Source organism: Pristis pectinata, chromosome 1 (genome assembly GCF_009764475.1).
Source record: "Pristis pectinata isolate sPriPec2 chromosome 1, sPriPec2.1.pri, whole genome shotgun sequence".
NCBI lineage: Eukaryota > Metazoa > Chordata > Chondrichthyes > Rhinopristiformes > Pristidae > Pristis > Pristis pectinata.
Window position 1 is genome coordinate 61,011,982 of NC_067405.1, and position 26,866 is coordinate 61,038,847.

The following is a 26,866-nucleotide window of genomic DNA, read 5'->3' on the forward strand; positions in this document are numbered from 1 at the left end:
ATAATTCATCCTTTCTTTCCTAATGACCTTCTTAGTTTCTCTCTGCAGGTTTTTAAAAGCTTCCCAGTCTTCTGCTTTCCCACTAATTTTTGCTTCTTTGTACGCTGCTCCTTTTGCTTTTATTTTAGCCTTCACCTCTCTTATTATCCACATTTGTGCCTTTTTTCCATTCAAAACCTTCTTTTTTCTTGGAATATATCTATCCTGCATTTTCCTTATTTCCTGTAGAAATTCCTTCCATTTCTCCTCCACCGTCCCTCCAGCTAGCTTACTTTTCCAATCAATTTGGGCCAACTCTTCTCTCATATCATTGTAATTTCCTTTGTTCCACTGAAATATCGATTCACCAGTTATCAGCTTCTCCTTCTCAAACTTGAAACTGAACTCAATCATGTTGTGATCACTGGTTCCCAGTGGTTCCTTTACCTTTAGTTCCCTAATCACCTCCAGTTCATTACACAGCACCCAATCCAAAACAGCCGATCCCCTGGTGGGCTCATCAACAAGTTGCTTCAGAAAAACATCCTTTAGACATTCCACAAACTCACTCTCCTGAGTTCTACCGCCTTGCTGGATTTCCCAGTCCACCTTCATGTTAAAATCCCCCATAATTATCTTCACATTGTCACTCTGGCATGCTTTTTCTAAAATGAAGTGAAAGGACTTCTGATTCTGTTGTATTTGGCTAACAAAACGTAATTGAAAACAATGGCGTAAGACAGGCAGAGAAATGAGTCAGTAAAAGGTCAACAGCAAGCTCAACATCCTCACTAGGAAGAGCTGTCAAATATATTTTTAAAAATGCCAAGATTGAAGAGGAAAAAGACAAGGATACTTTGCTTGATTGATGAAAAGAACAGATTGAATCCCAAAGATTGAGTATAAGTAAGGTACTAAACACAGAGTTGAAATTCCATTATATTAACTTTTATGCATCATCAGCATGGGACACCATACTATTTGCCAATAGTACAGGCATCAAGTAAACACATTATAGAGATGAATAGTGAACAAAGGACAGAAATAGGCCACTTAGCCCCTCAAGCCAATTCCAACATTTGATAAGATCAGGGCAGATCTGTCACTTAATACCATATTGACCCTTGGGCCCACACCTCATTACACAGTTAACAAAAATCAATCTATTCCAGATTTAAAACGAACAACTGTTCTTTGTAGATAAATTTTCCAAACTTCAATCACCCTTTGCAATTGAGGTATTTCTTACTTTCAACTCTAATCTTAATTGAAACTGTTTTCTACTGGTTGGGAAGTCTAGGCCAAAGTCCAAAAATTGGAGCTAAAATTAATCAGCATTTTTGTTGTCATTCATTTAGACAATGTGGACATCATTGGGAATGCCAGCATTCAGTCACAGAGTTATACAGCATGGAAATAGGCCATGCAGCCCAACTCATCCATGCTGACAAAGCTGTTAATCTGAACTAGTCCCATTTGCCCGCATTTGGCCCATATTCCTCTGAACCTTTGTCCATGTACCTGCCTAAATGTCTTTTAAACACTGTAATTGTATCCACCTCCACAGCTTCCTCTGGCATTATTACCCATCCCTAATTATGTGGGAGAAGGTGGTGTGAGCTGTCTCCTGAAGCCTAAATTTAGCACATTTTTAAAATGGAGCACACAACAACTATCATGTACCAGTGGTGAAGAGTGAATATTTTGATTGTTGGATGGGATGCCAGTCAAATCAGCTTGAATTGTCCTGAATGCTGTTAAGCCTCTCCAATGCTACTGAAGTTGTGCTTTGAAGATATTGGAAAGTGTTTGGGGAGTCAGAAGGCGAATTATTTCTCAGAGAATACCTATCTTCTTACTTATTCTGGTAACCATAGAAATTACATGGGCAGTCCAGTTAAGTTTCTAGTCAATGGTGAGCCTTAGGATGTTGATGATGGGGGGGGACAGGGGTGGGGGGGTGGTCTTGATGATAGTGATGCTGTTCAATCTCAGGGGAAGATGTTTAGGCTCTCTTGTTGGAGGTTGTCATCACCTATGTGGCATGAACATTACTTGCCCATGAATGAATGAATGAATGTTGTTTATATCTTGCTGTGTAAAGGTATGGACTGCTTCATTTTCTGAGGAGTTGGTACTGGAACTCAACATTGTAAAGATTAATGTGCATCCCATTTCTGCCTTTATGATGGGTAGCAGGCTGTTGGTAAACAAGCTGACAATGACTATGTTTAAGTTACCACCATTAGAACCTGCTGTGACAATGTCCTGGGGACAAGATAATTGGCTTCCAACAACCTTAATTACGTTCCTTTCTTCAAGATGTAGCTCTAACCAGAAGAGAGTTTGCTTTTGACTTTGGTTTTTATCAGGGGTCCTTGAGGTCTAAATCTCTGAGATAATATCTTTCTGTCAAACCCAGTCATTCTCACCTCACATTTGAATTTGAGCTCTTGAAGTCAATGGTTGTGATGAGGTTTGGAGTGGCCCTAGCAAACACCAAACTGAGCTCTGTGGTTGGGTGTTGCTTGATAACACACTCGACAATATCTACCATTCTCTTGCTGATGATTGGGAGATTCATTGAAGAATGATCATCCACAATCGACTTGTCAAGCCTGAAATTGATGAAGGTATGGATGAGGGTTTCAGCAGCATTCCTGGTGTCGGAGAAGAAATGGGAGTCAGCTGCTAAGTCAAAAAGGCTGCGATCGGATTCAAAAGTCAGACAATAGACAGAGAGAGTGAGAGATCAAGCCTTTGGTTTGGGAAAAAAATCATTTGCAACAGAGACTGAAAAATTAAGCTGGTTTGTTCATACTTAAAGTCTGTAGGAACATGGAAATAAATTGAAGTCTACCCTTTGTCTCTATGGCTTTCACTCACTTATGTGCGTACTAAATTAATTTCTTCTTCTTTCCCATTCATGTGTTTCACTGTCACATAATCACATATGGATGCCTTCTCTAAATGGCCTCAGAATCTTGGGAACTTCATTTCAGAATACTTCTGCCTTGTTTGTGATCCAAGTGGATTTTGTTTCTAATGTGCTTATCACAATTTTCCAAGACAACTCTTAAATTGCCAAAACATTATTTTTGAATTGTAAAAACCTCTAAGGGATGACTTGGCAGAATTATCTAGTGGAGTTTTCATTCCAACAAATTAAGGAAGTTAATTTCTAAATAATGAAATACAAATAGAGTTTTCTTAGTCAAAATGTGGAAAAACTCTGGCCTTTAGAATAACAAAATCATTTGCTTTTAATAATGTATTTCAATGTTGATAGTTTCAAAATGCACACATTAATGGACACAGATTCAGACAAGTAGACTTGGCAAGACGATTAATTTCAAGTAGCAACACACAAAATGCTGGAGGAACTCAGCGGGTCATGCAGCATCTGTGGAAGCAAATGGACAGTCAACGTTTTGGGTCGAGACCCTTCATCAGTACATCCTCATGAAGGGTCTTGACCCGAGATGCTGACTGTTCATTTCCCTTCATAAATGCTGCCTGACCCGCTGAGTTCCTCCAGCATTTTGTGTCTTGCTCCAGATTTCCAGCATCTGCAATCTCTCATGTCTGTACTCATTTCAAGTAGTCAAGTTCTGTAATTCTGAGATTTTGATGTTTGTGATTAAGATGACCTAGAACATCAAAGTGTTCGGTCACTTTGATCACAAGCTTCGGGGAAAAAAAAATCACAAAAATACAAAACTTGAGTACTTGATGTGAATCTTCTTCCCATATCACATAGTTCATGTCTCAATGTCTTTTCAAGTGTGCATTTTAGCTGCCATTCTTCATCAAGGCCTTTCAATTCCACTTTCTCTTATTTCTTCTTTTCTCTTTATCTCTACTTTATCCTTCACATTCAATGTCTCCATTGACGTTGTCCCTATGAGGTAATCTACTCCCCACAAATCCCTACCCCTACCATTCAGTACTCCTTAACTACTTCTAAACATCTGCTGTCCTGCCAGGCTTGCTTCCCCTCTTGGACAAGCCTAGCAGATTTGCAATGCACCACTTCCTGTAGTTAAAGATAAATATTGCAATACATTGGCTGGAATAAAATTGGTGGGCTAATTATAGGAATTAATTTCGAGGGGTACTAAAGACCTTGATTTGGAATGGGTTTGTAAAGGGAGGTTTGGGTCTAACGGGATCAAACCTTTGAGAAGGTTACAGGGAGGGTTGATGAGGGCAGTGTGTTTGATGTTTAGCAAGGCTCTTTGACAAGGTCCCACATGGCGGTTAGTCAAAAACGTATGATCCCATGGGAATGGAGAGTGGCAAATTGGATACAAAAATAGCTCAGCGGCAGGAAGTAAAGTCCAATGGCACACAGACGCTTTTGTGTCTGGAAGGCTGACTGCAGTGGGGTTCCAGAGGCCTCAATATTCAGTCCTTTGCTTTATAAATTACACATTAGTAACTAAGACCTAGAGGTAGGAAACATGATAAAGAAGGTAACAGAAAAATTGACTCAATGGTTGACAATGAAGAGGAAAGCCTTGAAGTATAGGAAGAAAGAAATGGTCAGGTCAATTGGGCAGTAAAACAAAAAATGGAACTCAATGTGAAAAAATGTGAAGTAACACCTCTAGCAAGATGCAACAAGGGAATACACAATAACTGGGAGAATACTGAGAGATGTGGAGAAACAAAAGGAGTTTAGAGTGTATGTTCATAGATCCTTAAAAGGAAGGACAGGTCAATAAAGTGGTTTAAAAAAAAGGCATTCAAGATGTTAGCCTTTATTAGCCAAGGTACAAAATTTACAAGCAGAGAGGTCATGTTAACACATTAGTTGTATCACATCTTGAGCCCCGAGTATAGTTCTGAGCACCACATTACAGGAAAGATGTGACTGCATTTATGAAGATGTTGCCGGGACTAGAAAACTGTAAATGTGAGGAAAGTTGGGAAATGCTGGGAGTGTTTTCTTTGGAATGGGGGAAGCTAAGAGGAGACTTAAATGAGGTGTACAAAATAATAAGACTTGGGTAGAACAGATTTGGGGAAGCTCTTTCACTTGCTCCCGATGTGTCAAAAACCTAGGGGCATGTATTTTGGGAAGAATCAGAGGGATGGAGAAGAAAACAGTTCTTTAACCAGAGGATAGCAGGGATCTGAATTCACAATCTAAAAGGATGGTAGAGACAGAAGCCCTCATCATTTTTAAAAGTAACAGGATGTGCATTTGAAAAGCTGTAACCTACAGGACTACAGACTTGTGCTTGAAACTGGAATTATGGCGGTTTACTAGTTCTCAACTGACATAAATTTGCCGAACCATACTCTCAGCTGCTCTTTTGACTTTCCACCTCAGGCAGCTTGTCTATTCCAATCTCTTTGCAATGTAACGTTGCCAGCTGCATTACTTACAATGTCGTCTTACCACAGTGTCACTGATAAAGGTCTTATAAATGTGGCAAACATTTGTGACCTCACATGGATGCTTCCAGAACATTGAGTCACATCCTGCTCTCCGTTATCTCTACTCTGTGCTTGCTGTCCCTTGGCCAATTTCCAAAAATTTGCCTTCACTTTCATCAGCCTCAACTCAAGCTAATAAGTCAACTCATTACATCCATAGTCATTAATGTACATTCCTTCCCCGTATAGCAATGCCTAGATTTTAATTTTTTTTATCTTTTGAGTTAAAGAAAAAAAAAATCAATTACTCAATGGCCATACTTCTCTCCATCAACTCATTACTCCTGCAGTCACTACCATACATTCCTTTAATGGCCATACTTCTCTCCATCAACTCATTACTCCTGCAGTCACTACCATACATTCCTTTAATGGCCATACTTCTCTCCATCAACTTCACCAGCTCCACTGCCCTCTGTGATTTCTGCTCTCCTCCACTTCCAGCCTCTTGTGCCAAACTGCAGATCGTTGCCTCATAACTATGGGAGATAATTGGGAGAATAATAATTTACACAATATTTGGAAGAATACCAAGAGATGTGGAGGAACGGAAGAACCTTCAGCCCTTCCAAGATATCTGATTACCCACTGCCCTCATCTTTTAGCTTTAAATCTTCCTACCCTCAAACTTTTGGCATTTGTCTTGAAATCTCAACAAGAAAGTGTGTTAAATTTTACCTGATACTTTTTATAATACACAACAGGCTTCGGCATTTACTTAGGAGTGAATCAGGAGCTGAGAGACCAAGGAGCAGCAGGTCCCTCACAGGTCAGGGCTAATTTAGAAGGGCCAATAAAAAGGAGGTCATGTCAAGTGGAGTGGCCATTGTCAGAGTGGACAGAGTCAGAGTGAGTGGCTTTGGCACAACAGGCTTCGGCTTCAAGAGGCAGAGGCCATCTGCAACAACACTGGTGAGTAGCTGGTAAGTAACTGTAAAGTTTACTGTTATTGTTATAACGTTTAAGTAGACTACAGCTAGGTAAAAAAAAATAGTTCCGATGGAGGACAAGGCAATGTGCTGCAGCTGCATGATGTGGGAGCTAGTGGACCCTGCTGTGGTGCACGGTGACCACATCTGCAGTAAGTGCTTGAGGCTGGAGGAACTTTGGCTCAGAATTGATGAGCTGGAGTCGCAGCTTCAAACACTGCGAAGCATCAGGGAGGGAGAGAGTTATGTAGATGCTGTGCATCAGGAGGCAGTCATCCCCCTTACAGCAGGTACTTCTAGGGTCCAGGAGGTAGGTAGATGGGTGACTGTCAGGGGAGAGAAAGAGAAAGGAAACAGGCAGACAGAGCAGAGGACCCCAGAGGCTGTTCCCTTCAAAAACAGGTATTCCACTTTGGATGCTGTTGAAGGGGATGACCTACAGGGATCAAGCGGCAGGAGCCAGGTCTCTGGCACTGGGACTGGTCCTGCTGCTCAGAAGGGAAAGGAGAAGAGAAGGGCAATAGTGATAGGAGACTCGATAGTCAGGGGAACAGAAAGGAGGTTCTGTGGACATGAGCAAGAATCCCAGATGGTATGTTGCCTCCCAGGTCCCAGGGTCCAGATGTCTCTGATCAGGTCCACAGCATTCTTGTGTGGGAGGGAAAGCAGTCAGAAGTCGTGGTACATGTTGGTACCAACGACATAGGTAGAAAGAGGGATGAGGTCCTGAAAAGTGAGTTTAGGGAGCTAGGCAGAAGGCTGAAGAACAGGACCTCAAGGGTAGCAATCTTAGGATTGCTGCCAGTGCTACGTGATAGTGAAGGTAAGAATAGGAGGAGGTGGCAGATGAATGCGTGGCTGAGGAGTTAGTGCAGGGGGCAAAGTTTTAGATTTTTGGATCATTGGGATCTCTTCTGGGGAAGGTGGGACCTGTACAGATTGGATGGGTTACACCTGAACTCGAGGGGGACCAATATCCTAGCAGGCAGGTTTGCCAGTGTGGTTCGGGAGGGTTTAAATTAGTTTGCGAAGGGAATGGGAACCGGAGGGATAGGTCAGTGGAAAAAGTGCATGGAGTAAAGCCAGATCTAACACATAGAGAGGCTTTGAGAAAGAAGCAGAGTATAGGGTATAAAAGCAGTAAGGTGGATGGGCAAAAGTGCATTTACTTAAATGCAAGAAGCATCAGGAATAAGGGTGATGAACTGAGACCTTGGATAAATACATGGAACTATGATATTGTGGCTCTTGCAGAGACTTGGCTGTCACCAGGGCAGGAATGGATACTGAATATTCCTGGATTTCAGTGTTTTAAAAGGATAGGGAGGAGGGGAGAAGAGGAGGAGGGGTGGCGTTACTGGTCAGGAATACTATTACAACTGCAGAAAGGGTGGATAATGTAGCAGGATTCTCTCTAGAGTCAGTATGGGTGGAAGTTGGGAACAAGAAAGGAGCAGTTACTCTACTGGGAGTATACTATAGGCTCCACGGTAGCAGCAAGGATACTGAGGAGCAGGTTTTGGAAAGGTGCAAAAATAACAGGGTTGTTATCATGGGAGACTTCAACTTCCCAAATATTGATTGACACCTGCTTAGTACCAAAGGTTTAGATGGGGCAGAGTTTGTTAAGTAATTCCAGGACGGATTCCTGTCTCAGTATGTTGAGAGACCGACTAGAGGGAATGCCATATTAGATCTAGTATTAGGTAATGAACCGGGTCAGGTGACAGATCTCTCAGTGGTGAGCATCTGGGGAGACAGTGACCACCGCTCCCTAACCTTTAGCATTGTCATGGACAAGGATAGGAGCAAAGAGGACAGGAAAATATCTAATTGGGGAAGGGCAAATTATGAGGCTACAAGGCAAGAACTTGCAAGTGTGAATTGGGATGACATTTTTGAAGGGAAATGTACTATGGAGATGTGGTCATTATTCAGGGATCTCTTGCAGAATGTTAGGGATAAATCTGTCCCGGTGAGGCAGAGAAAGAATGGCAGGGTGAAAGAACCATGGCTGACAAGAGAGTTGGAACATCTAGTTAGGAGGAAGAAGGCAGCATACATAAGGTTTAGGCAGCAAGGATCAGATAGGTCTCTTAAGGAATATAGGGTAGCAAGGAAGGAACTGAAGAAGGGGCTGAGGAGACCAAGAAGGGGACATGAAAAGGCTTTGGCATATAGGGTTAAGGAAAACCCCAAGGCATTTTTCACTTATGTGAAGAGTAGAAGATGACGGGAGTAAAGGTAGGACCGATTAGGGATAAAGGTGGGAAGATGTGCTTGGAAGCTGTGGAAGTGGGTGAGGTCCTCAATGAGTACTTCTCTTCAGTATTCACCAAGGAGAGGGGCCTTGATGACACTGAGGACAGTGTTGGTAAGGCTAATGTTCTAGAGAATGTTGTTATCAAGAGAGAGGACGTGTTGGAGCTGTCAGAAAATATTAGGACAGATAAGTCTCCGGGGCCTGACAGAATATTCCGCAGGCTGCTCCGCGAGGTGAGGTAGGAGATTGATGAGCCTTTGGCTAGGATCTTTGAGTCCTCGTTGTCCATAGGAATGGTACCGGGGGATTGGAGGGTGGCAAATGTTGTCCCCTTATTCAAAAAAGGTAGTAGGGATAGTCCAGGGAATTATAGACCAGTGACCCTAACGTCTGTGGTGGGCAAGCTGTTGGAATGGATTCTTAGAGATAGGATCTATGGGCATTTAGAGAATCATGGTCTGATCAGGAACAGCCAGCATGGCTTTGTGAAGGGGAGATCATGTCTCACAAGCCTGATAGTGCTCTTTGAAGAGGTGACCAGACAGATTGATGAGGGTAGTGCAGTAGATGTGGTCTACACAGATTTTAGTAAGGCATTTGGTAAGGTTCCACATGGTAGGCTTCTTCAGAAGGTCAGAAGGCATGGGATCCAGGGAAGCTTGGCCATGTGGATTCAGAATTGGCTTGCCTGTAGAAAGCAGAGGGTTGTGGTGGAGGGAGTGCATTCAGATTGGAATGCTGTGACTAGCAGTGTCCCACAAGGATCGGTTCTGGGAACTCTGCTGTGCATGATTTTTATTAATGACTTGGATGAGGGGGTAGAAGGGTGGGTTGGCAAGTTTGCAGACGACACAAAGGTTGGTGGTCTTGTGTATAGTGTGGAGGATTGTCGAAGATTGCAGAGGGACATTGATAGGATGCAGAGCTGGGCTGAGAAATGGCAGATGGAGTTCAATCCAGAGAACTGAGGTGGTACACTTTGGAAGGACAAACTCCAAGGCAGAGTACAAAGTTAATGGCAGGATTCTTGGTAGTGTGGAAGAGCAGAAGGATCTGGGGGTCCATATCCACAGATTCCTGAAAGTTGCCTCACAGGTGGATAGGGTAGTTAAGAAAGCTTTTTGAGGTGTTAGCTTTAAGTCGTGGGATCGAGTTTAAGAGCCGTGAGGTAATGATGCAGCTCTATAAAACTCTGGTTAGACCACACTTAGACTACTGTGTCCAGTTCTGGTCACCTCATTATAGGAAGGATGTGGAAGCGTTGGAAAGGGTGCAGAGGAGATTTACCAGGATGCTGCCTGGTTTAGAGAGTATGCATTATGAGGAGAGACTAAGGGAGCTACGGTTTTACTCTTTGGAGAGAAGGAGGATGAGAGGAGACATGATAGAGGTGTACAAAATATTAAGAGGAATAGATAGAGTGGACAGCCAGCGCCTCTTTCTCAGAGCACCAATGCTCAATACAAGAGGGCATGGCTTTAAAGTAATGGGTGGGAAGTTCAAGTGAGATATCAGAGGAAGGTTTTTTACCCAGAAGAGCGGGTGGGGCATGGAATGCGCTGCCTGGGGTGGTGGAGGAGGCAGGTACATTGGTCACATTCAAGAGATTACTAGGTAGGCATATGGAGGAATTTAAAATAGAGGGATACGTGGGAAGAAGGGGTTAGATGGTCTTAGGCGAGGTTTAAAGGTTGGCACAACATTGTGGGCCAAAGGGCCTGTATTGTGCTATACTGTTCTATGTTCTATCTTGGAACACATCTATGTTAAATATGCTGGTCTAGAAATTTACAGAGCGTAACCTTGTGTGCTACGTGAAGGAGTTTCATCTGAAACACGATATATAAATAACACGGAGTCTCCTATGCTGCCAAACAGCCTGCAGTGCCTGCCTTGACATCACTGGTATAAAAAGCCTAACTGCATGGGAGACCACCAAGTGGTACAGGCCAATTGCGCTAAATCAGGTCTTTTAGAGAAAGCCATGGCCTGGTTTGGGGTTAATTAAAAGGGGACAATTTTACTCTGATGCTGTGGACTCCAAGTATCCATCATCCTGTCGATCCGTCCTCACCCCAGTCTCCCCTGGAACCCAGAGTGAACATTGTTAATGCCTACTTTGGGGTCAGACAAAGACTGACCCCATCAACAGACCCCAGTTCCTATGCATGCCCAAACGATGCCCCATCCTCCAACATACCTGGACCCTAGATGACCCCTTCTAAACTCTCTGTATACCCCCTCCCTCTTCCATGCAATTGATGACCTACCAGACTAGGCAAGGCCTTATTTTAGTGACATACAGCATGGAAACAGGCCCTTCAGCCCAACTCATGCCAACCAAGATGTCTATCTGAGCTAGTCCCATTATCCCTCTATGCTTTTTCTATCCAAGTACCTGTCTACATGTCTTTTAACCATTGTAAATGAACCCACCTCTACAGCTTCCTCTGGCAGCTCATTCCATATAACAACCACCCTCTGCATGAAGTTGTTGCCCCTCAAGTCCCTTTTAAATCATTCCTCTTGCACCTTAAATTGATGCCCCTATCTTGGGAAAAAGACAAAAATTTTAAGAATCAGGCACAATAGAATTTCACTGATGGAGTCCTTACCTAAAGCTGATTGTGTGGGGCTGTTTTAATCTACAGCAGTCATACAGCTATACAGCACAGAAAGCAGACCCTTTGGCCCAACTCGTCCATGCCGATCAAATTGCCTATCTGAGCTAGCCCCATTTGTCTGTGTTTGGCCAATATCCCTCTAAACCTTTCATTTCCACGTAATTGTCCAGATGTCTTTTAAATGTTGTAATTGTACCCACCTCTACAGCTTCTTGTAGCAGCTGGTTCCATATATGCACCACCCTCTGTGTGGAAAAATTTGCCTCTTAGGTCCCCTTTAAATATTTCTCCTTAAACATATGCCCTTTAGTTTTGGACTCCTCTAACCTGGGGAAAAGACTGACCATTCATCTCATCTATGTCCATGATTTTATATACCACTGTAAGATCACCCCTCAACCTCCTACGCTTTACTTTGGCGCCACGAACATTCAGCCTGCAAAACAAACACAATTTGTCATCGTGAAAACAACTTAACATTAAAGGCAAATGTGTAAATAACATCAATTGCGCAAGGATACTTCAAAAAGGAAGTACTTACATCTAAAAGTCAGACTATGTTATTTTGCAAGGTCACAGAAATAAAATGCAAAGCCATAAACATCAAAACAAGATGTTACATTTCAGTAGTGCATGTTCATTATGTGAAAATTATTAAAAATAAGTAACACTGAAAGAAATAAATGTATTCTGTGAACACTAACCTTGCCAGTTTCAGTTTTTTATTGATAAAAATGAGTTCTTTCTTTTTATAGGAATACTACCAAGTTTGATAGTATCAAAATGAACAAACTCAAGTTGACACAGTACATAAAAGATTGGTCTTTGCATTGGTTTGATGTGAAAATCAAAACTTAGAATTTCGTATAAATAAAACCATAATATTCCCAAAGAACCTAAACTACATAGTGGGTTTTCGTCTTTTGGTTGTAAAGACAAGTGCAGCTTAACTTGAAAAAGTCTGAAAGAGCAAGAGAATGAAGCTATAGCAAGAACAAAGAATTATCCAGTGCCCCTTACAACAATAACATATCCCGGAAGGCATTTACAGTAGCTTAATTATTTCAGGAGCATTATCGAGGGTAATAATATTGGAAACCGGGTAAACAAATTATGCAAAGTCCAACAAATAGCAATGAAATCAGTGACAAGATCATCCATTTTAGGTTTTGTTTGAAGGATGAATATTGACAAGAAGACTGGAGAAAATTTCTGATGCTTACCAAAAAACTAACAAGCAACTGTCCACTCAAACAGAGGACTGGACACTAACCGCCTTTCACAGCTGATTAAGAGATCGGCTGGAGTATAAAAATTAAAACCTGACACCCAACTCAACCCCAAGTATTACAGTGTCCCATTATACTTGGATTGGATAGCCAGATTCTAATCGACAGGGCATAAATTCCAACTTCAAATTTGGGTCTATGATGAGCCAACAGATATGAGCATGGTAGTATTTGAGATACTAATTATCTATTATCTATAATTAACTTTAACATCTCAGCCACTGCCATGCTGGGATCTATTTGCCCAGAATAGATCCAAGGTCAAACCTAGAGCTTTTTCTGGCTCTACTGCCAAATCATATTGCTGAAAGCATCACAGGTCAATCCTAAAGCCTTTACTGATCAATATGACCCTTCCTTACTACACCATGGTTTACCCATCCATGAACTGAAACAGCCCTCGTCATGAAATCCATGCTACTCAGTTCCGGAGTCATACAAACAGAGACCTTAGGGAGCTCATTAAATAAAAATATAGATTAACTACAAATAATTTGCATAAACACAACCTGCTATTCATATAATCCAATGCAAGATACTATTAGTCTATTAACACAGCTAATTTGAATAAAATACAAGTTCATAGAGTGCAAAATTAACAAAAGAGTCTTCTATACAATACATTAGATTGCCACTACAAATCGAATGAACTCTCATTAAGCCACAATGAAATCAATTCACAATGGACAGAATACAATGATGACAATAATACTTCCTTTGGGAAAGCATCACTTAATGATGATCTAAATATCCAAATTTCTTCAGTTCATTTAAACTGAAATATAATAAATACTTTCTACTTTAATTTATTTATTTAGTTGTACTCCATAGAAAACAAAAGCATAATGAATGTTTGGCACAAAATAAGGGTAGTTCCAAAATGTGTTGTTATAAAGCACACAAAATCAAAGGGGTATATGTTATAGATAGTTACCTGTTCAGGATTATATTTGGACAGCACCCCATCTCCATGAAACTCCTCCAGCACATCTTTCAATTTCTTTGAGGAATCTATAAATAAAATTTCAAGAAATAATTAACAGAATTGAAGCCCAGTACAGAAATAATATGTCTTTTTGGATCAGTCCCATTTGACTTCTCTTTATTAGAGCCATCCACAGAGGCGTATAAACATTAATGAACCCCAAATGCTTCTATCTCCATCACAAACAGCAGGTGCACTTGAAAATCATTTATCCATCTGTTATACTTGTTGGATTGGTTACTCCCTCTACCTCTAACTGATGATTTTAAGGAGAGAGAAGTGGGGAATTGGCAATGAGATTATTTTAATATTAAAATGTTGTCCTTTATCAAATATTATTCATCAAAATTCATCAGGAGTACATAATGCCTTTAATATTAGAATATTCCAGAAGGTAGGTAAAATCAGAAAGCTTAAATATAAATGTTCATTTGCAAAGTGAAATTGTCTACAATCCATCTTTTCTTTTGGATCTTACCAAAGTGCTCTTTCTTTTGGAGTTTCACTCAGTGTTGAATAATTAAAGTAAGTGAAAGCTCCACCAACATACAAGGACTACAGACTAAGGATTATGAGGGAAGAATAAGCAGAGGCAATATAGATTAAATGGCACAATTTTAAAAGGATGTGAAGGAACAGAGGGACCTGGGTTTACATGTGCAAAGATCCATGGAAGAGGCATGGTATGTTGAGAGAGTAGTTTGGGGAGTGCAGCAGATCCTGGGATTCAGAGACAGAAGCACGTTGTACAAAAGCAGGGATGTTATGCCAAACCTATACAAAACACTAGTTGGGCCACAACTGTAGTACTGCGTCCAATTCTCATTGCCACAGTTTAGAAAGATCCCGGAGTGGGTGCAGAAAAGAATTACAAGATTAGTTCCAGGGAAGAGAGACTTCATCTTTAACAAAGAACAGAAAAACACAAGTAGTTCTTGGAACAAAAACAAAAGGCTGAGATGAGTTTGATGGAGGAATGAAAGACCATGACTGGTTTAGGTATGGCAAGTAAGGGAAGCTATTTCCCATTAACGAATGGTTCAAGTATGAAGGGATATGATTAAAATTGTAGGCAAAGGATATTGGGAGGTGGGGTGAAGAAAACCTTCATTCAACTCAGAATTGTTAGGATCCGAAATTCACTATGTGTGAGGTTGGTAGAAATAGAATTATCGGGTGGCTTCAAAAAGGAATTGGAGAAGCACTCGTGAGAATAATTTGCAGGGGTCTGGGGAAAGAGTGGAGGAATAAAACTGTGGGACTGCTCCACCAGAGTCAGCATAGAGGTGATGGGTGGAATGGCCTTCTTCTGTGCTATAACATTTCTATGATTTTATGATTCCAGTGCTTCTGAAAGTGGTAGGGAAAAGTTGTTGTAAATAAGTTAACTGACAATATTTCTCCATTGCGTAGATGCAGTCCCATTAACAAGGTTCTAGATTGAAAGGTTATGGGAAGTGTGTGATCCTGGGGGACAGTAGGGAGGAAACAGAGGCTCCCAAAATGTGCGGGACTGAAAGCCTTTACCTCAGCAATATACTAATTTGAGGCAAAATCTGAATTTCCTGCAGAAACATGATGTACAGGATTGATGCACGTGAAAAGAGGAAAAGATACCAGGCTTGCGAAAGGCAAAATTATTTTTTTTTAAAATGGAAAATGCAGCAGTAGAGATTTAACTGAAATTGTACTGGACACGTGTCACATTACATAACATATTTATGATTGAATAAATAACCATTTCTGTTACTTGAAATATCAACTTCAAAATAACCTAACATCAGCAGTACTTCATCAAAAAGAATGAATGTGTTGTAGGGAAGCAATGTTCACATAACTGTATGTCAAAGCAACCGCGATACAATTGAAGACTTGATGAGATCTATTTCTGCATGAATTTTCAACTGTTCAAATGTTCAACTGTTGTAAACTCTTATACGAGACTTATGCATGTCCCAGCAACGAAGAACATAGTAATCTAAATCTTAGCCCATCAGGAATTTTTTCCCCCAATGTTTGAATGGCAGAGTCTACTGTTTATTGCAAAATGTCTACCTCAAATTCCCATTGCTGAGTTATGAATTCATGCTGTCTATAATTTCCAATGTCACTGCACCTTTTCAGGTAGAACCAATTGCCTTCTTTCCATCTCGGTGTCAAACAAATTAAAGCATAATACAAACTAGGAACATAACCCTGGGTAGAGCAGATCAAATATAAAGAATATTTCCAAGCGGCGGTTTTAGAGTCATACAGCACAGGAACAGACCCTTCAGCCCAACTGGTCCAGGCCGACTAAGATTCCCATTTGCCCGTGTCTGACCCATAACACTAACCCATAAACCTTTCCCATCTACGTACCTGACAAAGTACCTTTTAAATATTGTTAAGGTACCTGCCTCAACCACTTTCTCTAGCAGCTCATTCCATATACTGATCACCCTCTGGGTGAAAAAGTTGCCCCTCAGGTTAAACATAGAACAGTACAGCACAGTATGGGCCCTTCGGCCCACGATGTTGTGCCTACCTATACAAACCTATTCCATGATCAATCTAACCATTCCCTCCTACACAGCCCATAACTCTCCATTTTTCTTACATCCATGTGCAAGAGTCTTTTAAGAGTTATTTAAGAGTCTAAGAGTCTTTTAAATTTCCCTATTGTATCAGCCTCTACCATCATCCTCGGCAGTACATTCCAGACACCCACAACTCCGTGTAAAATACCCTCTGACATCTCCTCCACTCTCTTAAATGGATGTCCTCTGGTATTAGCCGTTGCTGCCCTGGGGAAAAAGGTGCTGGCTGTCCACTCTATCTATGCCTCTCAATCTTATACACCTCTATCAAGTCGCCTCTCATCCTCTGTCGCTCCGAAGAGAAAAGCTCCAGCTCACTCAACCTTTCCTCATAAGGCATGTTCTCTAATCCAGGCAGCATCCTGGTAAATCTCCTCTGCACCCACTCTAAAGCTTCCACATCTTTCCTATAATGGAGACGACCAGAAATGAACACAATACTCTCAGAGTGGTCTAACTAGAGTTTTATAGAGCTGCAACATTACCTCACAGCTCTTGAACTCAATCCCCTGAATAATAAAGGCCAGCACACCAAACATCTTAACTACCCTATCAACTTGCATGGCAACTTTGTGGGATTTATGGACTTGGATTCCTCTGTTCCTCCACACTGCTAAGAATCCTGCCATTAACCTTGTACTCCGCCTTCAAGTTTGATCTTCCAAAGTGTATCACTTCACACTTTTGCAGACTGAACTCCATCTGCTACTTCTCCGCCCAACTCTGCATCCTGTCTATATCCTCTAGTAACCCTCAACAACCTTCCACACTATCCACAACACCTCCTACTTTTGTGTCATCTGCAAACTTACTAACACACCCCTCCACTTCCTCATCCAAGTCATTTATAAAAATTACAAAGAGCAGGGGTCCCAGAACAGATCCCTGTGGAACACCACTAGTTATCGGCCTCCAGGCAAAACACACTCCATCTACTACTACCCTCTGCCTTCTGTGGGCAAGCCAATTCTGAATCCACGCAACAAAGTCTCCATGGATCCCATGCCTCATGACTTTCTGGATGAGCCTACCATGGGGAACCTTGTCAACGCCTTACTAAAATCCATATACACCATATCCACTGCTCTACCTTCAATTTATTTTGTCACCTCCTTGAAAAACTCTATTGGGCTCACGAGGCATGACCTGCCCCTCACAAAGCCATCTTGACTATCCCTAATAAGACTATGCCTCTCCAAATGCTTATAAATCCTGTCCCAAAAAATCCTCTCCGATAGTTTGCCCACCACTGATGCAAGACTCACTGGTCTATAATTCCCAGGATTATCCCCATTACCTTTCTTGGACAATGGAACAACATTTGTGATCTGGTACCAACCCTCTGGTACCACTCCTGTGGCCAGGGAGGAAGCAAAGATCATCATCAATGCCCCAGCAATCTCTTCCCTTGCTTTCTGTAGTAACCTGGGATATATCCCATCCAGCCCCAGGGACTTATCTATCCTAATTTTTTCTTAAGGCAGCTCCAACACTACCTCTTTCTTAACCTCGACATGCTCCAGCTTATTAGCCTGCTCTATGCTGACCTCATATTCGTCAAAGTCCCTCTTCCCAGCGAACACTGAAGCAATGTATTCATTAAGGACCTCCCCTACTTCCTCTGCCTCCAGGCACATTTCCCCCTTTATTCTTGAGCGGTCCTACCCTCACCCTAGTCATTCTCCTGTTCTTCATGTACTTGTAGGACACCTTGGGGTTTTCCTTAATCCTACTCGCCAAGGCCTTCTCATGTCCCCTTCTAGCTCTCCTAAGACTCTTAAGCTCCTTCCTGGCTACCTTATAATTCTCAAGAGCCCTAACTGATTTTTCTTCCTAAACCTTAGTATGCTTCCTTCTTCCTCTTGACTAAGTGTTCCACCTCTCTTGTCAATCATGCTTCCTTCACTCTACCATCCTTTCCCTGTCTCAGTGGGACAAACCTGTCCAGAACCCCATGCAAGTGTTCCCGAAACAACCTCCACATTTCTGCTGTGCATTTCCGAGAGCATCTGTTCCTAATTTACACTCCCAAGTTCCTGCCTAATACCATCATAATTAGCTCTCCAATTAAAAACTTTCCCATATCTTTTGCTCCTATCCTCGTCCATGGTCATGCTAAAGGTCAGGGAGTTGCGGTCACGCTAAAGGTCAGGGAGTTGCGGTCACTATCTCTGAAATGTTCACCAACCGAGAGGTCTGTCCCCTAACCAGGTCCATTGCCTAGTACTAGATCCAGCATGGCCTCTCCTATAGTTGGCCTGTCCACATACTGTGTCAGGAATCCTTCCTGGCCACACCCAACAAATTCTGCCCCATCTAAACCTTTTGTACTTCGGAGGTGCCAATCAATATTAGGGAAATTGAAGTCACCCATGACAACAACCCTGTTATTTTGAAACATCTAAACCCCGGAACATCAAGCAGCTACTCCTGCCCTTGCGACAGCCAAGTCAAGTAGGTTCCTTTGAAATCTTTCTCCATCTTACCTCAAGCCTATGCCCTCTAGTTCTTGATTCCCCAATCCTGGGAAAAAAGCTGTGTGCATTGATGCTATCTATGCCCCTCATGATTTTATGCACATCTATAAAGATCACCCCTCATTCTCCTATGCTCCAATAAAAAAGTCCCAACCTGCTCAACCACTCTCCATAACTCAGTCCCTCGAGTCCCGGCAACATCCTCCTAAATCTCCTTTGCATTCTTTTCAGCTTGATAGCATCTTTCCTTTAGCACGGTGACCAAAACTGAACACAATATTCTAAATGCAGCTTTACCAACGTCATACAGAACTGCAAGATAACATTTCAGCTTCCATACTCAATGCCCTGACTGTTGAAGGCCATTGTGCCAAAGGCCTTCTTCACCACTCTTGATTCCATTATTGATTTGTTTTGTCAGCAAGGAGAGAAAGGTGTCCAATATTATTTATCAAAGCCTGAATTTGTTAGTGGCAGTAAAGTGCAGCCAGCTCATTTCCAGGTTTTTTATTGATTATCCAACTGTGGGCATGAGGTGGAGCTGCATGATTGGTATTGGTTTATTATTGTCAGGCATACCGAGGTACAGTGAAAAACTGGTCTTGCATACCAATCGTACAGGTCAATTCATTACACAGTGTAGTTACATTGAGTTAGTACAGAGTGCATTGAGGTAGTACAGGTAAAAACAGTAACAGTACAGAGTAAAGTGTAGAATTTGAATTTAAAAGTGTAGAATGATTATTGTCAGGGTAATGAGTAGATCTGTAGAGAGCAGCTTGCAATGAGTCACCACGCTCCAGCACCATCTTGCTCTCCAGTATCTACAGACAGAATTTGGGTTTGAAAGTAACAGGGGATTTGGTGGAACACCGAATGCAAAATGCTGAAAGTGCAAAATGCTTTTTGATAGTGCCTGCACACCATCCCAGTTAACATATTGGCTGGGGCTGTGAAGATTTGGAAAATAACAAGAGTGAACACATCCACACATTATAAGGATGTTTTCATCCTTTACTAGAATCATCAACTTTATTAGTTTGCATCATTTTCTCGTCCATTCTTTCTTCATGACAGAAAGATAAAACTTGATTGGGAATGTGTAAAGGGTTGTCTGTGGGACTACTGTCTGACAGAAATGGAATAGGCAGATGGCAAGGAGCAAGAGTGGCCAATGTATGTGGTTCTGACATCAGTCTGTTGGCACAGCTAAGCAAACTTGTAACAGTGGCAAACTAGATAGCAACAATGAGATGCACAGCCCTCATCACCTTCCTTCTCCTTGGAAACTCCAGCACACAAATGACATTTTTCAGCTTATTCTTGCAAACCAACTTTGCCACTGTGTAAAGTTGTGCGAAGCTCAGTACACCAACACTCTTGGCACACCTCCTGGGAAACACCGAGGCTCTCACCTAGATCAATCTGAGTTCTTCCATCATGTTGATGATTTGTTCTATCAAACATCTGGTAGTCATGAGAATTCTGTGCAGTGGTCTGTAGGTCCTTTTAGCAAGTTTCTGACAGGTGTCCTTGCTTGGAAGACTACTGTCCACCATCTAATGATGTTCCAAAGCACTAATGGATCAGTACATCATGCAAACTCGTCCTCTGCCAGTGTACAGAATAATGGCAAGGCCTCCCTCAAGCTGCACTCCCATGCTGTCCAGCTGCCAGTCTGCTCCTTGCCCAAGGCCCAAACTATGGCAAAACACCATCCAACCTCATGTGATTCTTTAAACTTTATTTATACAAGATGGCGACAGGCGCTCCCGGCCCAATGTGCCCACGCCACCCAATTACTCTTATGTTGACTACTAACCTGTACGTCTTTGTAATGTGGGAATAAACTTCCAAAGTGCAGAAAGTAAACACTCAGTAAAAGGACTGAAAACAAATCATTTTCCATTAGTAGGTCAAAAGCAGCTGCGACTACCAAGCAGCCGGCTTCCTTCTGTACCATCCTACCTGAATATTCTGCAACACCCACAAACAAGACTGCACAAGTAGATCCATCATTTCAACCTTCTCTTTCCCCAAGGACCTTGCTCCTTCCCATCCCAACATTTTCCCCCCCTCTTTGTCCAATTTCTTCCCACACACAGGGAAATTGAGGTACAAAGATAATGGATTAGAGCTTACTGAACAACAAAGGAAGAAACAGCAGAACCTATTGAGGAAGGCATGTTGTTTACTAGTCGACAGTAGATAAAGGATTGGGGATAAATTTGCTGCCACTGTACAAATTATGAATCATGCCACAATGGGAAAATAGATAACATTCAGTATGCAGTGTACGGGCTTCAACAGTCTAGTTGAAGAGACCACAGTACTATCTCAGTGCGCAGAACCTTTAATTAGTAATCATAACCTTCTAATTGAAGGAAATTAAATATGCAAATTAAATACAAGTGCACCAACATGTAGTAGCGCTTCAAGAGCTGCCACAAAACACAAATCAGAATTAATTACAGAACTCAGGTATATTATCTTAATCCACTTTTTTTTTTAAAAATGTAGGTAATGAGGAAGCCAATTAACCGTAACCCAAAAAGCGAAGTCTTAATTTGATGATCTGATTGACTAATGGGAGGAGGATTTGCCCAATCTGCAGTGGATCAGAAGGGCAATAACCCAAATTGAAGCCGCAGTCAAACCATTGCAGCTTCTTCCTGAGGTTTGTATTCCCCATGTAGGATAGGTCTGGAGTGTAATCTTTTGCTGCTGCAGGGAAAGTTTTGGTGCTAAGGTTTCAGCCAGATAAAGATCAATGTCAGTTTTTGACCAGTAAGACCACCTGTGGTAACTTCATCACAATGAAGATGTGGGGATGGAAAGATAAAGGGAGATGAACAGTTAGAAGGGCACCCAGATTATCTCTCTGAAAACGTTTCTTGTTGAATTAAGGGACAGAAGAGGCAGACTGCTAAGCAGCGAGGGCAGGAGGCTCCAGCAGATGGTCACACTGGCTGTACAGAGAGAGCTGGCAGAGGCAACAGTGCAATCTGCACCATCCCAAGAAGTGCCAGAAGAGGTTTACTGGCAGTTCAAGATGACCATTATAAGCAATCACATTGCTATTGTACGTTCTCTACTGCTCCTTACAGATCAAACTCTTATTCTCAGACACCTGCACCTCAAGGAAATTGATTTCTACAAAGAGAGTCCTCTTAAAATTCTCAATCAACTTTTGCACTCACAACTGTGTCAGATAGTGCTACTGGTCCCAACTACCTAAAAGAATAAACACTTCCTTGCATCACGATGAAAGCACTCGAGTAGCTACTCACATATCCTTTAAACTGTCTCCTCTCCTTCTGATTGAAAACCTGACTCTCAATCAGTTTTCATTGCTGGAGAGAAGCAGCAATGAAAACCTGAGGGCACCTCTCTGCAGAGGACAGACTCCAAATTAGGGAGACAAATAGCAGGGAGTGCAGGAGCTAAGTCGTCAGGTCGAATGCTGGTAACAGTTAAGGAATACTATCTTATTCTATCCTATCACACGTGCATGGCTATCTTACCAGGATGCTGCCTGGATTATAGGGTATGAGCTAATAAGGAGACCTGAGAGAAGTTTATAAGATTATGAGAGGCATAGATAAAGTAGACAGTCAGGATCTTTTTCTCAGAGTAGAAATGTCAAATACTTGACGAGATGCATTTAAGGTGAGCCAGGGAAAGTTTAAAGGAGATGGGTGGGGCACGTTTTGTTTTAGGAAGTGGAGTAGTGGATGCCTGGAACATGCTTCCAGCGGTAGTGGTGGAAGCAGATGCAATAGTGGTGCTACAAAGATTTCAGATAGACACAAGGGAATGGAGGGATATGGAGAAATTTAGTTTAAATTGGCATCATGTTCAGCACAGACATTATGGGCCAAAGAGCCTGCTCCTGTGCTGTTATATTCTTTGTTCTATGTATTTCAAGGTACATTTCAAATATGCTGTAACGACTTGTTTACTCTCATTTAGTTGGTCATTGTTAGGAAGGGAAGGGGAGTTAGGCCAAAAATCTAGCCACTAAAATGTTCTGTAGTATTCTATGCATCCTCAAATTATTATAATATTCTTTCATCAAGCCAAGATTTCTTCAAAATAAAGGGATGTCAGCACATGCACTGCCAAACAAGTATTTCACAACAGAGCGGATGTCTTGGATAAGCAGCCCGATTAGGATGATAATCCCGGCAGTGCCATGGGGAACTGCCACAATTAAAGAGCTGTCACTTGCTCATCTGCCTTGTGCAAAGAGCAAGACAAAGACCAAGATAGACTGCTTGGCAGGAATCAGTGAGTGAGAAGCACTTTCAACAGCTGGACGATGATTGAGGTGTTGGACCACTGAGAGATTCCACTGCACTGTGCAAAGTCTCCCATCTCCCACAAAACGCCACAGTACAAGAGATTTTTGGATGCATCAGGATGCTTCTAGGGAATTGGAGGCATCCAGAATAGATGTCACCATTCCTTCAAAGGATGTTTTGAGAGTTAGCCACATGATTTCAAAGCCTAGGATGAGTCTAACTGGTCTGTAATTGTAACCTCAGAGGGTATGTCCAGCACTAGTAAGTTACAAGGAGCTGACAGGTATCACTGTCTCCCTGGAGAAGGACACCGAGTTCTTCAGTCTCAAGGTGACGTGAGGGGCAAGTTTTATTTTTAACGTAGAGAGCAGTAGGTGCCTGGAATGGGTTACCAGGGGTAGTAGTGGAAGCAGGCAGTTTGGAGGAGTTTAGGAGGTTTTCAGATAGACACATGAATACGAATTGAATGGAGGGATATGGATGGTCCACAAGAGGAAGACGTATAGTATAAATTGGCATCAAGATTGGCACAACATAGTGGGCTGAATGGCCTGTCCGGTGCTGTGCTGTTCTATGTCTTCTTCAAAACCAAGGCTCAAGTCTTAAAAGGCATTGACTAGACTCCACTTTACCACCACAAAGAAAAGCTGGAAGCTAGTTGCTGTGATAGAACATAGAACACTACAGCACAGTACAGGCCCTTCGGCCCACAATGTTGTGCTGACATTTTATCCTGCTCCAAGATCTATCTAACCCTTCCCTCCCACATAGTCCCCTATTTTTCTATCATTCATGTGTCTATCTAAGAGTCTCTTAAATGTCCCTAATGTATCTGCCCCCACAACCTCTGCCGGCAGTGCGTTCCACGCACCCACCACTCTCTGTGTAAAAAAACTTACCCCTCACATCCCCCTTATACCTTCCTCCAATCACCTTAAATAGATACCATTAATTCCCCGAGATCTGCAAAGGAACCGTTCGACACCCATGATTCAATCTCATTTCACTGAGGTAACCTTTAATGGACAGAATAGTAGAGAGCAGAACTATAAACAAGAATACTTGAAAACTCAGTTGGTCAGACAGCATTAATGGAAAGAGAAACAGAAATCCCTCCATCAGAAAAAAGCTATTAAATTAGCTGGTTCAGGTGACCCCCACAATATAGCGATACAGGCAAGGGAAATTCACCCTTACAGAATTCACAAATCACTACCCAAAAATTTAAGATATGGCAGGAAATTCGCTCTCACATAACTTGTGAAAAGTAAAAATAGAAATTTTTTTTTAAATCAACTCGCACTTCTTGGCGCATGCGCAGATGATCCAGTTTTGCGTTACAGAAAATTGCAGTACAGACTATTTATGGGGGTTGCCTGCATAGAGAAAATGGAATACAAAATGTTGATACAGTGATTGGATATTTTAATACTTCATCAGAAATTATGTTGTCCCTGTAGAGTTGTCAGTGCTCCATCACTTTTTGGACACATGGATGATGACAGACTTCCATCTTATGAAGTTTTTGTGATAAGTTCCTACAACAGTAAACAAATTTGAGTTTGTGAAAAGATCAATTTATTGAGAGTATTAATATATTAGCTCTACCATTCTTTCTTTGGTTAATGCCTGTCTTTGCTATGCATCCTCTTCATTATCGCGGAGTGGTTCTCCTCCCTATTTCATCAGTGCCATTACCAACAGTTACCAGAGCCTGCAAAACTTTCATTTTAAACCTAGTGCAGAATGTAGTAAGCAGCCAATCATGTGGATTTACTGATTTCTCCAACAACCCAAAATGGAAATTGACAATTCTTACTATCTAGTTTATGATAATTCTCATATAGAAGTGTTTGGTACATTTCTTTTTCTCTACAGATTTTAAGAACTATTTACTTCCATTTGTTGTCAAATACTCCTAAAATGAAGTTCACTTGCTCCCATTTGTGCATAAATATTTCAGTATTTTGTTAATGAGATAAATTTTGTATTTCAACAAAGTAATTTTAATGCAGGTAAACATGCAAAGGAGCTTCACAAGAATGCAATGAACAAAAATTCAGAGTTGAAAGAGATAACAGAATAGATGACAGCGACCTAGTGCTTTACGGATCTGTGCAAGAATAGTAGACAGATGCAGCACAACGTGGATATTTTTTTTAAAAAAACATACATTTTTTGGAAAGTGGGCACAATTGGCAGGGTCAGTCTTTACTACCCATCCCTAATTGTCCTCAAGAAGATGGTGGAGTGCTGCTTTCTTGAACTGCTGCAGTTCTTTTCATGAAAGGACTCCTAAGACCTTCTTGAGTGGGGAGTTTGAGTATAGACAGCAATATTAGAAAAGTGATGTATTTTGAAGTCAGGATGATATGCGATTTGGAGGTGGTGGTGGTTGTGTATGCCTGCTGCCCTCGTACTTCTTGGTGGCAGAGCTTGCATATATGGAGGATGCTGTCGGAGTAGACTAGGTGACTATATTGTGTGGATGGTACCCACTGCAACCATGTTACACTGCTGGAGGGAATAAATGGTGGTAAATATGGCACCTAACAAGTGGGTTGCTTTGCCCTGAACGGTGTTGAGCTCCTTCACTGTTAGATGGAGAGTATTCCATTGTGTTCCTGATCTGTGCCGTGTATATGATGCAAGCGCTTTGGAGTGTCAGTGGGTCACTTGCTGCAGGATATGTAGCCTCTGACCTTGTAGCCACAATATTTGTGGCCAGTCCAGTCAAGTTTCTGGTCAAAGGCGAGCCCCAGATTATTGCTGGTGGGCGACTCGGCGATGGTAGTGCCATTGTGTATCAATGACAGGTGGCTACACTCACACTTGTTGGAGGGCCTTCTATGACAAACATTATTTGCAACTTGGCAGCCCATACCCAACTGCTGTCTTTGGTCCTCCTGCACACAGGCATGAACTGCTTCATTGTGCAATCAGTGAACATTACTTCTTCTGACCTCATGGTGGAAGGATGGTCATTGATGAAGCTTGGGCCTGGGCTAGTACAACCGAACTCTAAAACCACAATCAGCTTCCTTTTGCAAGGTGTGACTCCAAATATTGGAATGCTTTTCCCTGGATGCCCATTGACTAGTTTTACCAGGGCTCGATACCACAGCCTGCCAAATGTTACCTTTTTGCCAAGGGCAGTCATGATCATCTCACTGTGGAATTCAGCTCTTTAGTCCAAGGCTGTGCTCAAGTCTGGAACAAACTGATCCTAGCAATGCCCAAACTTGGCATCAGTGAGTTGGTTATCGATGAATAAGTGCTACATAATAGCAGCAATGATGACAATTTCCATCAGTTTGGTGATGATCGAGAGTCAACTGATGGGGGAGCAAACAGCTGGATTTGTCTTGCACTTAGTGGACAAATATAGCTGGCTAATTTTTTTCATAATGTTGGAAAGAAGCCCTAATTGTAGTTGTACTCTAACAGCTTGGCAGAATATCCATCTGGTTCTGGAGAACATGTCTTCAATACAGCCAGGATGTATGTAATTCAAAGCCCTCAAGCATTTCTTGCCATAATGAGAAGTGAATTGAAATTGCTAAAAACTGGCTTCAATGATTGTGGGAATCTTAGGTGGAAACAGTTGATTTATTCACTTCACACGTCTGGATGAACATGGTTGTAAAGACAATTGAAAGTCAAAACTGCAGATGTTAGAAATCTGAAATATAAATGTTAAGTGCTAGAAATACAGCAGGCCTAGCAGCATCTGTAGGGAGACAAAAAGTTAATATTTCAGGTCAATGGCACTTCATTTGATCCACATATGATGTAGGGTCATTGATCTGAAACATTAACTCAGTTTCTCTCTCAACAACTGCTACCTGATGGGTTGACTATTTCCAGCACTTGAGTGTAAATATTTCAGCCTTGCACTTAGCACTCACGTACTGGGTTGCCCCATCTTGAGGCAGACGATAAGGATGTCATTGGAGATGCATTCTACCATTAGTTGTTCACCATCATTCACA

General features: G+C 41.8%; 1 protein-coding gene across 5 annotated transcripts in view; it reads right to left on the reverse strand.

Annotated features, from left to right (window-relative positions):
- The window catches only part of LOC127571220 (diacylglycerol kinase beta), a 450,652-nt gene that overhangs the window by 351,408 nt on the left and 72,378 nt on the right, over positions 1 to 26,866 (reverse strand). For all 5 annotated transcript variants that reach the window (XM_052017450.1, XM_052017424.1, XM_052017441.1 and 2 more), the window contains one exon: positions 13,464 to 13,540. In XM_052017450.1, the coding sequence (XP_051873410.1) occupies positions 13,464 to 13,540 (77 nt within the window). The remainder of the gene's footprint in view (positions 1 to 13,463; positions 13,541 to 26,866) is intronic.